Source organism: Eupeodes corollae, chromosome 2, assembly GCF_945859685.1.
Source record: "Eupeodes corollae chromosome 2, idEupCoro1.1, whole genome shotgun sequence".
In the NCBI taxonomy this organism is placed as follows: Eukaryota; Metazoa; Arthropoda; class Insecta; order Diptera; family Syrphidae; genus Eupeodes; species Eupeodes corollae.
Window position 1 is genome coordinate 26417183 of NC_079148.1, and position 16968 is coordinate 26434150.

The window sequence follows — 16968 nt, forward strand, 5'->3', positions numbered from 1 at the left end:
AGATCTCATGCACTAATATTTCGCAGAATGGAAACGATAACCAAACTTCATCGAACGGCGGGATGCAAAAACGCAAAGACCTGATAAACAACTATTTCAGAAGGTTGTAAAATCGTAGAGATAATTTGAAAGAACATAATTTAATTCAAACTTCATTTTTATTAACACGTAACTTAAGCATAACAAACAAAATAAAATACATGCAATTCTTGCAAAAAACAAAAACATAAATTTCATTTTAAAACAAAATAAAAATTAAAGAAATATGAATTATGTACCCTTGGAATTACATATCCATAGGTATAAGATTTTTTTTTTGAGAATGTAGTATTAAAATGTTTATTATTTGGGATTAAGGTTTCCCAAGTCCTTAAGGATACTACATGTCTCACACATTCTGAACGAATCACTTCTGATTTTTTTTAAGAAATTCTGTCTTTATTTCTACATATATCCAAATCCAAAGAACGTTTTCTTAACTCTTGTTCAATAGAGGTTGTATATTTTTTTTAAATCGCTTCCTCTTTTTGGGTATCATATTGAAGCTTAGCAAGCTCAATTTGTATGTCCGATAGCTGTGAATATTGCTTGGTTATTTTGCTGCTAGGTAATGTTGAAGCAACTGGTCTGCGCCTTCCACACCAGTTACTTTTATTTTCTGTTTTTGTGGTTGAATTGTCAAACTGCTTTTTAAATCCTTTGGACATAAGAATGCTAATTTTTGGGCTATTGTCATCAATATTTTCATAAATAACTTCCTGCTCATCAGATATATTCTCATGACTTCTCTTTAATTTTGGATGTATCGGGTTTCTCAATTGACTAGGTTTGTATTTTCCATCCTTAATTGGTTCATCATCCTGCCTTTCTTCAATCTGTAAATTCAAAAAAATTCATACATAATAAAGTTAATAAAAACCAACAAAATATTCTTTTACAATGTTTGTACTGGTTCCGGGTTCATTTTCGAACAACTCATCTGCACCATCACCATCAAAAAAGTTTTCATAACCAGTTATTGTTTTTGGATTCATAATGGATATGGCAAGATCAAAGTTTTCATCGCGTACATTTATGGAATTGCCACCTCCAGTCTAAATTCTGGACATTTTTTCGTCTGCAGCCACCTTCCTAATTTCTTTTTTATAGCCTTGGTAAAATCTTTTGAGTGCTTCGACGGTCCTGTAGTATGCTGAATCCGAATGGGAATTAAAATTCGATGCTATTCTCTCCCAAGCTGTTTCTTTCCTTCCACGTAACTCCATCTGTTTTTTTATTTTCAATTATTGCTTTTTCTTCATAAGCACATTCTAAAAGTGTTCGCTTTTCTTTTAGAGAAAAATTGGGATTTCTTGTCCTTTTTTTGTCAACCATTATTGATAACTTTTGAACAAACACAAAGCGTCTTACAATCTATTAATAAATTTACCGTTTTTGAAATATTACACATACGTTTGTAAAATTCGAATTTTTTGACATTTTACACCTAAGCGAAGTTAGCTACGTTTCATTTTATGTGTAACTTAGTAAAGTGGAACATACAAATTTTCTGACAACCAAAAATAAATTATGTTACATTAGAATTTAAGATGTACTTAGTTATGGCACAGATTTAAGAAGAGTATCAGCAAACGGGCCTTAGTCCTGTAGCTTGTTACGACACAGTTCGCATGCTGTTAACCCTACCAAAACACTGAAAATTCAATATTTTGACATCAAACAGCATTTTTAGTTGGTACCCTTGATGAAGAAGTGTACTTAGAGCAGCCTGAGGCATTTGAAGATGGAACTGGGTGAGTATGCCGGTTGAAAGGTAGTTTGTATGGTCTTAAACAAGCTCCACGATTTTGGCAAAAACGATTTTTGGCCTTTATGAAGAAAGCAGGACTGAAAAATAGCACAGCTGATCCGTGTCTGTTTGATCGAAGTAATAGTGAAAATGTTCTCTATGTAGCGATTTATGTTGACGATGGACTAGTTTTTGGAAATAAAGAAGATGAACTTCGTTATCTCCGTGGTACTACCGGCTTCTCTTTAAGAAACCAAGGAAAAAGCAAAGATAATTTGGTAATTTACAGTGATGCTGATTATGCCGGCGATCTAAGAACTAAGCTATGTGGCTTAAACGTCTTTTATTTATTTATTTATTTAATTTGAATTCGTTAAAATCTAACGTTAACAATATTTAAAAAAATTCTTATAATCTAATAATATCTAATATCATAATTTATATTTATTATACAATATTGTTGAAAAACATAAGTTTAAATTGTTTACATTTTATATTATCATTTACAGATTCTAAACAAAAATGAAATTCGTTATAAATTGTTATTAACTGATTGAGAGGGCTACATACACCATAGTTTGATCTGCTAAATATTTGAATAATAGGTTGCTGTCGCCTTAAACTTGCACGACTCAAACTGAAATTTAATTTTCTTAGAACTGATGGTAATGATATCGAACCATTAATAATCCCAACAATAAAACAAAATTGTAAATACTTTCTGTGGTTAGTCAAAGAAGGGAGGCTGATCAAAGCTAGTCTTTGAGAATAAGGAGGAAATAGATTTTCCCTTGCCCATGGAAGAGACCGAAGACAGAAACGCATAAACCTTTTTTGGATCGCTTCAATTCTTGAAACATGTATTGAGTAATAAGGTGACCATACCACACAGCCGTATTCTAAAATTGGTCTAACAAACGAAATAAATAGAAGTTTAAGAACATAAGGATCCCGAAAATCACGACCGAATCTTTTAATGAATCCAAGAACCCTATTGGCTTTTTTAATTATATAACTTAAATGATCATTAAATGATAATTTGGGATCTAGAATAATACCTAAGTCAGAAAACATAGAAACTTTACATAACGGACAGGATCAAACATATAGTCGTACAAAAACGGAATTTTTTTACGTGTAAAACTCATAGTTTTACATTTGTCAACATTTAAAACAAGTCGGTTTTTATTGCACCATTCCCTAAATATTGTTAAGTCTTCTTGTAATAATAAACAGTTTTGAGGAGGATTTTATACCTTTGAAAAGCTTAATGTCATCAGCATAAATAAGGACAGACGAGTTTTTTAAGTTTGAAACCAAGTCGTTAATAAATAAAACAAATAAAATAGGACCTAGGTGGCTGCCCTGAGGGACGCCAGAATTGACAACAAATTGAATTGAACTTTCATTACGAAACAAGACAGAATAACGACGATTTTTTAAGTATGAAGAAATCCAATTTATAAAATTGTTGTTAAATCCTAGATGGTATAATTTTAGAATTAGTGTATTGTGACATAACTTGTCAAAGGCTTTACTAAAGTCAGTAAATACGCAATCAACTTGCCCGCGTTTTTCAAATACATCTAGACAAAAGGACACGAAGTTAAATAAATTAGTTACAGTGGATCTCTTTTTGACAAAGCCATGCTGGCTATCACAAATAAGAGAACTACAATGAAAAGAAAGAACATTACTCACAATTGACTCAAACAGTTTAGGTATCACAGATAGTTTCGCAATGGGTCTATAGTTCATTATTTCATTCTTTGGGCCTTTTTTGTGTATGGGAATAATAAATGAACTTTTCCAGATAACAGGAAAAATTGAACTTTTTAAGGATGCATTGAAGAGAACACATATGACAAATAAGAAGCACATTTTTTTAATATATAAGATGGAACACCATCGGGGCCTGGAGTAAAGCACTCATCGAGTTTTAAAATGTGTTGAGCAACTGTGTCTTCACTTATTTCAAAATTAATTGCGTTTAAATGAGTAAAGCTGTCAGAAGAAGAAGAAAAAGAAGAGGAATTATTAAAGTCTGATTCTTCAAATGCTACTTTGAATTAATTAGCAAACATGTTTGCAATAATCTTTGGATCATGACTAGTTGACGAATTATTTGACATCGAATTCGGATAGCCACATGTTTTCCTTTTATTATTAACGAAATTCCAGAAACTATCTGGATTAGATTTAATACCATGTTCTATTTTACAAATGTAATCGTCATATAGAATGTTAGAATAATCAGAAAAGAGTTGTTTTAGAATTAAGAAAGTTCTGTAATCATCGTCAGTTCTAGTTATGTTATATTTTACCCAAGCTTTGTTCCTTTTATTTTTTAAGTTTTTAATACGCGTATCAAACCATGGTGGTGCATTTGAAGCAAAACGTGATCTTTTTAAAGGAATAGTTTCGTAAAAGCAGTTAAAAAGAGTTCTATAAAAATTATTACACATATCCTCAATATTACTATTACAAAATAATTGATTCCAATTTACAGTTATTAACATATCAAAAAGATCTACAAAATTACATTTAGAAAAGTCAAATTCAAGTTTGTTGTTATTATTATTATTGTAAGGAGAAGACATGTTTAAACCTAGTGAAATATGTATCTAATGCAGGATGATGTCGATCTTCGTCTATTAGTTTTACAGTAGCAGGTAAAACAGCAATTTCGTTGTTAATTGTATCGACGAAAAACACTAAGTCAAGAATTTTTCCAAAACGATTTCTCATTCCATTGAATTGACTTAAACCACACGATGACATACCATCTATACATGTTAGTTCATTAAGGCTGGCCGCATTTATTGGAACATGGAAGTTGTCGTCATCAATTTTTGTCCAGTTAAGGTTTGGTAGATTAAAGTCACCTACGATCAAAATTTCATCTTCGGGTTCCATAAGTACATAAATATTTTCTATGCAGTCATTAATCTTTTCATAAGCCTCATTGTTTGAACTTGGAGGAATATACGCAGAGATAGTAAATAAATGGCCAGATTTCAACTTGATTTTGATACATAGAGCTTCGACACCTGTGGCTCGAAAGTCATCTATCAGGTAACACGTAAGTGAGGTCTTGATCGCAAAAAGAATTCCTCCTCCGACAACATTAGAGTCTTCTTCATCATGTCGATCACGTCTGAAAATTTGATAAGATGCATCAAAAAGCTCCGAGTCAAGAATAGAAAAGTTGAGCCAAGTTTCTGTTAGTATAATGACATCGTGGGGAAGGTTGTTTACATTTTTATAGACCAAATTAGTTTATGTCCGAAGTCCATTTACATTTTGGTAGTAGACTAATATTTGTTTAAGCTGCTCAGATGTTGATTCCACTTTGTCCGAATTTGACGAAAAGGGTTCTGGGGTATTCCTTGACTATTCTGTTTATGAACAAATTCGTGTATTATTACACGACTTAACAGGACAAAAAGAACTGGTACCAATATTATGTGTCGACAGTGAAAGTGGTGTAAAACTAGAAAAGAATCTCGAGTTTCACAAAAGAACGAAGCATATTGAGGTTCGCCATTTTTATGTTCGTGAACGTTTCCTGGAAGGTGATTTAAGATTGGAGCATATTGCAGGAGTTGACCAGTTAGCAGATTTATTGAAAAACTACGAAAGAAAATAGGTATCGACTAATTATAATTTTATACAATACAATTTTGTTTTGTGTTCATGGAGGAAGTGTTGAAGCTAGATAAATCACTTAAAAATAATATAACTTTGTAGCTTACATATATATAACTCTAAGTAGTTATTCTATTATGAGCTTCCACTCATATCATTAAAAACACCTAAAAATATCTTTCCCCACTTTCTATCACTTTTTAATCCTCAAGCAAAAAAAAAGTTAGATGAAATGGTGATATGTCAAAATAATGTGAACACATGTGAACTTCACCTAAGCTTTAAAAAGGAAAACTTCCAGTCTGCATAATTGAAAAAAATCAATTATTGTCGTGTAAATATTTACCGTTATAAAAATACATTCTATTTGCTTAAATGTTTTCGTGTGAATCAATAATCGAAATGTTCTTAAAAACAAACGTTTTTTTAAATTTGTTTGTTCCCTGTCGCTTTCTCGACTCATTAAAAAATTCATAAGCAACGAGTTTCATTGAATAATAATTTATACATTGCATACCCCTGGGCGTTATTCATTAACTGTCAATTTTAAAATTACTCTCTAAAATTCAAAATGTCTGAACTACTAACTACTTAGGTAGCTATAGGTATAGGCATGCAGATCATAGGTAGTCATAAGCTTTTGCATATTAAATGATTTATTCAATTAAATTTTCATAACAACTACCTAAAGGTATAAAGGTGAGTGTGTTTTGCCGTGTTTCATATTGCATGCAACAATTTAATAAATTGAATGAATATATTAGCTAGCTGCCTATAGTAAGAGACCCTTCTTTACACGTAAATACAAAAAACACCAAAACATTTTATCGCACCTTTCCTTACCTATGTAGATGAATGTACATGCATTCAAATTATATTCACCCAGCGAGCGCGATGACATAAAACGATAACGCGTGACATAACATTCACTTAATAATCATAATAATCCGATATGAATCCATATGAATCCGCATCAAGCTTATATATATATCTAAACTTTCTACCTATAAGTTATTGAGGGAAAGGATATTATGACGATTGTCGATGACTATAGGACGACCTATTGACGTGAAATGTCAAAGCAATTACACCCAATAGCTAAAGCTTTGAAAGCAGTCACATTGCATAACAATCACCCCGGCCATTTAGAAAGACACAGATACACAATTTATATTTATTCTTGTTCGCTGGCGTGGGCGTCAAATGTCTACAAAACGCCTCACTCTCATATTCCTATACACAAGTTTATACACCTACTCACTTCCTCTATTCACATTCTTCATCCTCAAACCTGTAAGCCTGTTGTGACCCCTGGGGGGCAAATGCCACAACTCTGTGCTCCAGTTGTTTATCTACCTACAAAGTGCTTCGTTGGCAATCGATAATATTCCCGAGTCGGAGTCCCCACGATGACAAGGACAACGACAACGACTACGACGACGATGTCACAGCACAGGCAAAGGCACTATAAGCACTACACTATATGCATACATTCGCATACAAAATCCTACACACACACACTATCATAAGGTGTCCTTTTATAGTTGGTATATGTATTTTGGTGTATGTTCAGTTATCTTTCATTCCTCTTGCAGGATTCACACAAATTGGATATTCCTCATATCGTATCCATAAACAAAAGGTGAGACCTGATTGTATCCTCTTACCGTTGTTTGCCGTTCTCCTGGTGCGTCGCAGTCACTAGCTGACGTTTTGGCTAAGTCTCACTGTGCACTGTGCAGAGCTTCACACTACCTTACCTATCTATCTTAAAAACTGGGTAGAAGCGTCATCATCGTCAGTCGGCAGCGTTCAATCTCTGGATTAAGCTCTCTGCATTGGTCATACGGCAGCCATCATCAAAACAGACAGACATAGTTCCAACTAAGGGACAGGAAATCCGGAGAAAGTAGGGGGCAGTAAAAGAGCTGTGCAGAGTGAGACACCGACATCAACATCAACATCGACACCGAAAGCCATGACATGCAGTGACGATGATAACGTCGATCGACATGTGTCGCCATCTTTTTCGTCCTTTTCAAAACCACCCCCAACAACACGCAGAGACAACTACTCCAGCATCAGCTCCAGCTTCAGATTGAGCTTCAGCATCAAGGCAATCAGTCCAGCGAGAACGAACACCATCGGAATGATATTAACCTGCTTAATTGGATTAGCTCTGGCAGGATATGCGACGTATGTTGAAATCCAAGTGGAAAAGGATGATGAATATCAGGCTATGTGTGATATCAGTGAAAAAATTAGCTGTACAAAAGTCTTTGCATCCAGGTGAGTTTGCATATTCGTTTTCGCATCCAGGTGTACCTATAAACCTACCTACCTACCTATTCAGTCTTCCCGCATAACATAAACAGCAGCAGTGTCTAGTGTGTAGTGTGTATGAATGTCCTTTGAAAGGATTTTTGTGTATGGATTATTATCTATTTTTTTTGTGTTTGTCCGTTTTGTGAGTTCTGATGTTGACTTTGGGTGAGGGTTTGTGTGTTTGTCAGTGTCAGCACTCTGTACTCTATACTCGGTTGTCCTTGCGTTTTTAATCCTGTGAAATCGAAACGGTTTGAATTCCACTGACACTAAAACAACCCTCGGAGTTATTGTGTTTGACAGGATATATACCTCCATATGAACAAAACACACATCAGCGAACGAATACCGTATACCGTATACCTATCTACGCTAGCCTTAGGAATGAGAGCCCATATAAAGCAGAAGAGTGGGTCAGGGCCAGGCCAGTCAGGTCGGTTATAGAATAGATAGAGAACAGAAACCGAACCAGAGCGTATAAATAGGCAACCCCAAAGTTAATTGATATTTATTGGGAAGTGTTTCGGTAATGTCATTGGGATTTTGATTGTGATTGTGATTGTGATGTGTGTGCGTGATGGTGTACCCTTAAATAATATAAACAAGCAATGTGAAACCTTATACATCCCTTCTAACTTCCGTTATAGCTGTATCTATCTATAGACAACATATATTTATATGTATGTGTTTATCTTTATTGTTTGTTTTTGTTTTGTGTGTTTATTTGTAGATACGGCAAGGGTTTCGGAATTATCGGTTGGATTTTGGGTGAAGAATCGCTGCTTAACACGCCTAATGGTGAACTTGGAATCGTATTCTATATTGCAATTGGCATTTTGAGTGAGTATTTAATAGTCTATCTATGATGGTAATTATGTGGTTTTTCTAAATAAAACACACATACCTACAACATATAGCTGTAGGTATGGGGAGGTATATTATAAAGAGAAGGTTTTGTTAAGGGCTTCATGACGAGGTATTTGCTTATACGGGATAGTAATAATTATCTGGTTCGAGTATTTTAGATAGGTAAAGGTAGGTAGGTACTTGTGTAGGATGCAAAGTTATTTGCGGTTTTGCAGAGTATTCGCACTGATGAGTTGTCGTGAGTTTAAAATGGCGTGAAAATCTGCTATTGTCGTTAAGGGTGATTTTTTAGCCATTATCTATTTGGCAACACTGGTTGTTTGTTTTACTGTCAAACATCTTCTTACTTACTTACTTACTTAAGGTGGCGCTACAGTCCTGTGTGAACTAGGGCCTCACCCATCAAACTTTTCCATCTAGCTCGGTCCCTAGCTAGATGTCTCCAGTTTCGCGCTCCAAGTTGGGTGAGGTCACCTTCCACTTGTGCGCGCCACCTGATCCGCGGTCTTCCTCTACTGCATTGTCCAGTGGGTGTAGATTCGAAGCCTTTCCGGGACGGAGGATTTGTTTTCCATGCGCTCTACTTGACCCAGCCATCTTAGTCGTCGGACTTTTACCCTTCTGGCTAAGTCTATGTCGCTGTACAGCCCGTACATCTCGTCGTTCCATCTTTCATCGGTTAGCAAGAGTTATTCTGCGTTTGATCTCAGCGCTGGTGTTGTTTTCTGCGCTTACAGCGGAGCCTAGGTAGACGAAGTTTGACTACCTCAAAGTTACGTCTATCGATGGTGACGTTTTGACCAAGACGTCGCGTCGATGTTGTATGTCCTTTCTTGACGACAGCATGTACTTTGTTTTTCCCTCATTAACCGTTAAACATATTTCAGCATATGCCAGTAATTGGACAACCTTTTGAAAGATAGTGCCTCTAGTGTTGACGTTTGAGCTCTGCACTATTCTTTCAAGCACGATGTTAAAAAATCACATGGCAGCGCATAACCTTGTCTAAAACGTTTTCGACATCGAAGGTTCTGTGTTTCCAATCTTTATGGTGCAACGTGAATTCTCCATGGTCATCCTGCACAAACGGACGAGTTTGGCAGGGATGCCAAAACTAGACATAGCTCTATACAGCTCGTCCCTGTGTAAGCTGTCATATGCAGTCTTAAAATCGATGAAAAGATGGTGGGTGTCGATTTGGTGTTCTTGGATTTTTTCCAGGATCTGCCGTAATGTGAATATTTGATTAACTGTAGACTTTGCTAGTCTAAAACCACACTGATAAGGACCTACCAGGTTGTTGACGATGGTCTTTAGACGCTCAAATATTATGGCAGAGAAGATTTTATAGGTAATGTTAAGTAGACTGATTCCTCTATAGTTTGTGCAGTTTAGAGGGTCTCCTTTTTTAAGGATCGGGCAAACAATACTGGGGTTCCATTCATTGGGCATGCTTTCTTCGGACCATATCTTACAGATAAGTTGGTGCATGCTCCTAACCAACTAATCTCCAGGTGCTTTAAAGAGCTCGGTATTCAAGCCATCCGCTCCAGCGGCCTTACTAGACTTCAGCTTAGATATGGCAATCTTTAACTCGTCTAAGTCGGGAGGACGGGATTGTTGGCTTTCGTCGTCTATGTTGAATAGTTCATCCTGCCTGACAGCGGAATTCAGTTCGTCATCGCCGTTATACAGTCTGCAGAAGTGGTCCTTCCATATCCTCAGCATTGACTGCGGTTCCACTATGATGTTTCCACTTTCGGCTTTGCAGCCTTCGGTTCTAGGTTTTTGTACCTGTGAATTCCGTTTCATCTGTTCATAAAACTTTCGAACTTCGTTCCTGCTTCTTCTGAGAAGTCGGCGTTTCTCTCGCCTCTTCTGCTCATAGAGCTCATGAGCAGCTCTTGTCCTTTCATGCAGCGCCGCTTTGCGTGCCTGTTGTTTGGCTGCCTTGCCTGCCGACATTCCCCATCAAACCAGGGGTTCCTTGTTTTCTGCTTGAAATGCAGCACATCAGAGGCGGCTTCTATGATTGCAACTTGGCAATGTTGCCACTGGTTTTCGATACATTGTGTTGGCGGCAGAGTAATTTGAGAGAGGTTACTTGTCACTCGGTCGGAAAAGGATTTGGCGATCTCTGGCGATTGTAGCCGTTCGACTTTGTACCTTCTCCCAGCACCTCCCTGTTATGCCTTGGGTCTAGAAATCCTACCTTGGCTACAACGAGGTAGTGGTCCGAGTCGATTTTAGCGGCGATCGCAATATGGTCAATCTGGTTCACTGTAGATTGATCTGGAGAAGTCCAAGATCCTTTGTGGATGTTGAGGTGTGAAAAACGCGTACTGGCTACCATGACGTTTCGCCCCGCAGCAAATTCTATGAGCCTGAATCCACTGTCGGTGTGTTGTCGTGTAGGCTGTTTTTTCCGATTATTCCACCAAAAATGTCTTCCATTCCTAGCTTGGCATTAAAATCGCCCAGGACTATTTTAATATCGTAGCTAAGACTGCTCATATGTTTGTCTGAGAGCTCTAAGAACATATCTTTGGTGTTGTCGACTTCCTCTTCTGAGGGGGCTAGCGCGCATATCAGGCTAATGTTGTCTACCTTAGTCTGGCTCCAATGACGAAGCCGCATCCAAATAAGCGCTGTTGGTTTTCGTGGTAGCAGTCACCATAATAAAGTTAATAAAGTTTTTAATCCTCTTTTTGCCCGGCCCATCCCATCGTATTTCCTGGATGGCAGTGATGTATGCTTTATAGCGGTCTAGGGCCTCCGCTAATTCTTCGGCCACACGTGGTCTGTTAAGGGACCTAACATTCCACGTGCGTATCCGAAGTTCGTTGTCCTTAATTCGTTTGCTTAGGTTGTCAACAGTAAATGCGTCCGTATCAGAGGCTTGTTGGTGCTTCGCAACTATGAAACTTTTACGTGGCCAGGAAGTCACCCCGACGCGACGGCACAACCCTCAACCTGGAGGGCCAGATCCTAAGCATAACTCCAAGGATAGGGAGCCGGATAAAAGCGTTCCTTATAGGCCTGGGCGAATAAGTCGAAGAAACCCTATAAGGTGTTCACGAAGTAGTTCAACCTAACGAGAACTAGCTACGGTGCTAGGCTAGTCCGAGTTTTTGTTTGACTCCTGAATAATCGGTTGTGTTCCCTGTCCCTAGCATCAAACTAGAGAATAATCGGTTAGCATAAGCCTTGTCCATCCTACACCAAGAAAAAGTCGTTAAGACAGAGGAAAGGGGACAAGTGCAGCGCTTCGTTACAATTGTTTCTAAAAATCATTTCAAGGTTGTTGGCACAATATCATTCACGGTGTTCAAATCGCTGTTCCAAGGCTTGCATAATGAACATCAAGAACGCTGCTGATAACACAATTTGCGATTTCAGTGAAAAAATAAAATATAGATTGTGGCATGACATGTCACACAGTAATAGCGCAGCATTCTGTCATTCCGTAGACTAAATCTACGTCTTTCATTTCGACAAAAAAGCGAGTTGTCCGAAATCCAGATTTGACAAATTTGTTTTTTAACGTTACAGCGAAAATGAAAAATGAAAATAGTCCTTGCAATCAAGGGCCAAACTAGGAGTCGATAATTAGGAAAACGGTCCTGAAGTGTTTAAATGACTTTCCAACAATGAACCACTAGATTGTGTACCATTTATATTAAAAACAAACAAATAAAAAACATTATGTAAATCATTCTTCCCCACACATCAAACTTACTTTCAAAATAAAATTAGTTAAAAGTAGCAGAAGTTCTCTTCCTCAACAAAACGAATATTTATTATTGTTTTTCTTGAAATGTTTACATGTGCCTAAAAGTAGATAGTGAAAAAGTTCGGCTCCATAAAAAAACTTCCATATAACAATGATACTGCATACTTTTGTAAACATAGTTTCCGTTTTCGTTTGGAATCATTAATCAGAGCCTTACAAAAATAAAAACATTTCACCTTCACATAATATCTACCTTTGTATGTATGTATGTATGGATTTTTGTAAAATTAGTGTCTTAATCAAACAACTCAACTGTGAAGTAGTCTAAACTTTCTTTTAGACCTTCCCACTCTTAAAGAAGGTATAAGTTTTCATTTCAAAATTTCATGTTTAAAACTAATAAAATTCCTTGTCAAACCCTTTACCAACCTACCTACTATGTGTTACTGAAAACAAAATGACAATTTACTGTCTAAGAAAAGCCTTAAGTTCAAAAAGTAAAAATAAATCCTTTATAAGTTTAGGTACTTAAACGTGACAGCTGTTAAATTCTCACAAAGAACTTAATTTAATGGTCCCCAAAGTGTAAAAGTGTATATATTCTTATAGCTCAATACCTACCTATATATCTAAAATTCAAGTTGAGAGTATCTATTATATACCTTACCTTGTTATTAAATCCTTTTGTTTAACTATGTATCCATCCATACACTTTGTTTTTTCTATTTCCACACCCACTTTAACTTCAAAAGGCAAGGACTATTTTCACATGTTGCTGTTGACAGCAGAAAAACAAACTTAAAATAACTCGACTTGAGAGGAGACAACAAAGTGTGTATGTGTTGTTGCATACATACACACATAGAATATATGTGTACTGAACGTGAACATGCTTTTAAAAAAATACGACCTTACACACTACCCCCTGCAGCGTCGCCGTCGCTCGGTCGTCGCGTCTATACTCGTCGCAGTGCCACCAGCCACAGACATTCTCTCTATCAATAAAGACAACTAAATTATCCTTCCAAAAAGGATGTGGCAGTTGGGGGCTGGTGACTCTGACACTACAGCTCTCTGTCTTTCATTCTATTATCCACACATCACAAAGTATTCGTTTTTGTCTTTCACTGTAAGTTAGGGAGGGATACCCTAGTACATTGTTTGCTCACCAGGTTTGCCCCCTAAAGACGACTAATATTGTCTTTCACAAAATAACAAGTATTCATTTCGTCCTTTAAACGTTCTAATGACATAGAGTTAGAAAATGCATACTTAGTTGTTGTATAGTCTGCTGTCAAAGTCTTTTATTAAAGCTTTTAAATAATTTAATGCTGAAATTGGAATTACTTTGTTTTCTATCTGTCACAATTCAACAGTCAGAGTGGTGAGTAAATTAGTTATGAGTTATTTTGTTGAATGTTGTAAATAATTATAGGTTTAATTTTCATGCCCGAACATCTACTACTTTAAAAAAAAAAATACTTTTATTGTTTAATTAAAAAGAAATTACATTGTGAACGAACCCACAAGTTATGCATCCTTGAACCTATTTGCCTTTTATGGTGGTTGGTACTTAATGTTATTACTTTAATTGAACAATGTCTAGGTATTTAAATTGTATGTGTCGCCCATAGGCCATACTTCAATAAATTCCTGATTTCCTTTTCTGTAAAGAATTCAGATTTACTCTAATTGAGATGTTTATGAAAAAAGCTCTAAGCAGTTGGTGATATGTTTGGAATGCTCTTGGAATGAAATATAATGTCCACACCAACGTAGAACCGTTTTTTTTTTAATAGACCTCCTATTGTTTTGATATTAAAAAAGAAACAACAACAACCCGTGTTTTCTTGGAAAATCTATCAAAAGTATAGTAAAGCTAATGAACTTGACAACAAAGTCAATGACCTTACCTCAGCTATGAACAGATCGCTAGAAATTGCTTTGTCACTTATACACATAAAACCCTTCCTTCTTGGTGGAATGAAGAACTGTCCAGTCTTAGGAAAATGACAAGGACAATTTTCAATATCTGCCACAAACATAAGTTTTACCAACCGTATAAAGACTCTCTTAAAATTTACAAGTCATCAGCCAAAAGACAAGGCTGGAGAGAATATTATCAATTAATCGAAGACATAAAGGACTCCGCAAGGCTCAGCAAAGTTTTATCGAAGAAACATTGTAATCCTTCATTTCTAAAAAAGCCTGATGGAACCTGGACATCCTCTCCAGCCGAATCTCTGGAGCTACTGATGAAGACGAACTTTCCGGGTTGCGAGAGTGGGTAGGGGAGGTCACGAATCCGCGAAGGATTTTAGACCAATAAGCTTAACATCTTTTGTGCTTAAACCTTGGAGCGCATTCTTGATTACCATATTAGAGAAATCCTAGTTGGACGACCTCTCGAAAGCTCTCAGCATGCTTATCTTAAGGGCAAATCTACGGAGACTGCCCTCCATGATTTAGTGCGTACTGTAGAACAAACAATCCATTATGAAGAATTTACTCTTGCCACCATCCTGGACTTAGAAGGTGCTTTTAACAACGTCCTTACCGAATCCATAGAAGAATCGCTTGTTTAATTCGGTGTAGAAGACTTCATTCGAGAATGGATTATTTCCATGCTCAGTAGTACGAAGATTCGAGCCACTCTAGGCAATACAATCGCAACAAAACACGTGAGTAGGGGAACACCCCCCAGGGTGGTCACTTTCTGTCAAATCCTATCATTGTCTTGCAGTGCAAAATATTTGGGAGTTATACTCGACCCTAAACTAAACTGGAAACTAAATATTGAAGTACGGGTTAAGGAGGCCTGTGTTGCCTTCTAAGCCTGTAGCAAACATTTCGGCAAAAAGTGGGGACTTCAGTCGAGGAAAATTTTATGGACGTATACAATCTTAACATATTGGTCGATTGTGTGGTGGACTGCTCTTAGCAAAGCCTATAATATTGATAAGCTAAAGAAGGTTCAGAGAACAGCTTGCGTGGGCACCGCAGGGGTTATGCGTAGATACTTGCCCAACGGACTCCTTAAACGTTATTTTGGATCTTCTACCAATTGACTTTTTTATTAAATACATAGTTTCCTGCAGCGCTATTAGGCTGAAGGAATCAAACAGCTGGTTGTCAAAACCTTATGGTCACAGCAACACAACGAAATTGATTCCCCCAAATATTATCTCGGTAGACACTGACTACTGCACTCCTACTTTGAGCCTTAGTAAGGGTTTTGAGGTTATTTTCCCATCCAGAAAAAATTGGGAGGATGACATCGTGTCGATAGGTTTGGACACAACCATCTTTACTGACGGCTCAAAGATGAAGTGCCGAGTTGGTTCTGGGATTTTTTCTGAGTCCCTAAATGTAGCTTGATCCTTTAGGCTTCCTGACTTTCCTAGCATTTTCAGGCTGAACTGCTGGCAATAAGGGAGGCATGTAAGATACTTAAACAAAGCCCAAACCAAAACCGAAATGCGGCTATCTTTACAGACAGTCAGGCAGCTGTCAAAGCCAATAACTCGCCCATATCCTCATCTAAATTGGTCCAGCAATGTCGCGATGAGCTTGCGAACCTGAATACTAACCTCGGTGTCACCCTGATCTGGGTTCCGGGCCAAAGTGCTATCGTGGGAAATGAACGGGCTGACGAGTTAGCCAGGACGAGCTTAAGGAAATGGCTAACATTCCTCTTGGTGCTATGAAGGGTAAAATCTTTTCTATCTACCAAAGTGAATTAAACCCAAGGTGAAGCAATTTACCCAACTGCATTATATCTAGGAAGATATGGCCCACCTATAACAAAACCCATACAAACGATCTTCTATGCAGGCCAAGGCTCTAACATAATCGCTATGAAGCTTCTCTATAAATCTAACGAGTTTTTGGTATCAAAACGGCGCACTACAGCGCTATCCTTCTGTGGCACGATAGAAGAAACTCCTGAAGCTTCTAGGCTACGGAAAATTCTTTCAACTATTCCAGCGATGCCAAGCTGCTTGAAAAATGCAGACGGCTCCTGGACAAATTCAAGTAATGAATCGCTGAGCTTACTATTGAAAACACACTCTCCTGGTAGTTCTCTTACCAAAACTTGGAACAATTATATACGTTCAAGTTTAAACACAACATATCCACAAGGTCTGATTACAAGGGATAAGCCTCAATAGGATCTCAGCAGTTTCAAAGCATTTAAATCTGCAGGACCAGATGGAATAATACCAGCCGAGTTACAAAAGACTTCAGACATAATTGCACCAATCCTTAAGGCAATTTTTACCAGCTGGCTTTACCTGGTCCATGTTTCCTCGGCATGGAGAGAAGTTAAAGTTGTTTTTATACCCAAAGCAGGTAAATGCTCTCAAGTCAATCCTAAAGATCTACGACCTATAAGTCTATCATTCCTTCTTAAGACCTTGGAAAGATTGATTGACAAGACTTCTGTCTTCGTCTCAACGTGCCTACTGTAAAGGTAAATCGGTGAAAACAGCGTTACACACTTAAGTACGCACCGTCGAATATACCCTCCATCATAAATACTTCACTATGGTTGCTTTCCTTGGCATCGAAGGTACCTTAAACAACGTATACACATCTGCAATCA

The 16968-nt window shown here is 37.2% G+C and overlaps 1 protein-coding gene across 3 annotated transcripts in view; it reads left to right on the plus strand.

The window, feature by feature from the left end:
• The window catches only part of LOC129947933 (vitamin K epoxide reductase complex subunit 1-like protein 1), a 39337-nt gene that overhangs the window by 17743 nt on the left and 4626 nt on the right, over nt 1–16968 (plus strand). For 2 of the 3 annotated variants that reach the window (XM_056058704.1, XM_056058703.1), the window contains exons 2-3: nt 7033–7726; nt 8493–8602. In XM_056058704.1, coding sequence (XP_055914679.1) covers nt 7416–7726; nt 8493–8602 — 421 coding nt within the window. In that variant the 5' untranslated portion in view covers nt 7033–7415. Of the gene's footprint in view, nt 1–6421; nt 6981–7032; nt 7727–8492; nt 8603–16968 lie in introns of those variants that run through there. The other variant, XM_056058705.1, reaches the window with a different exon arrangement.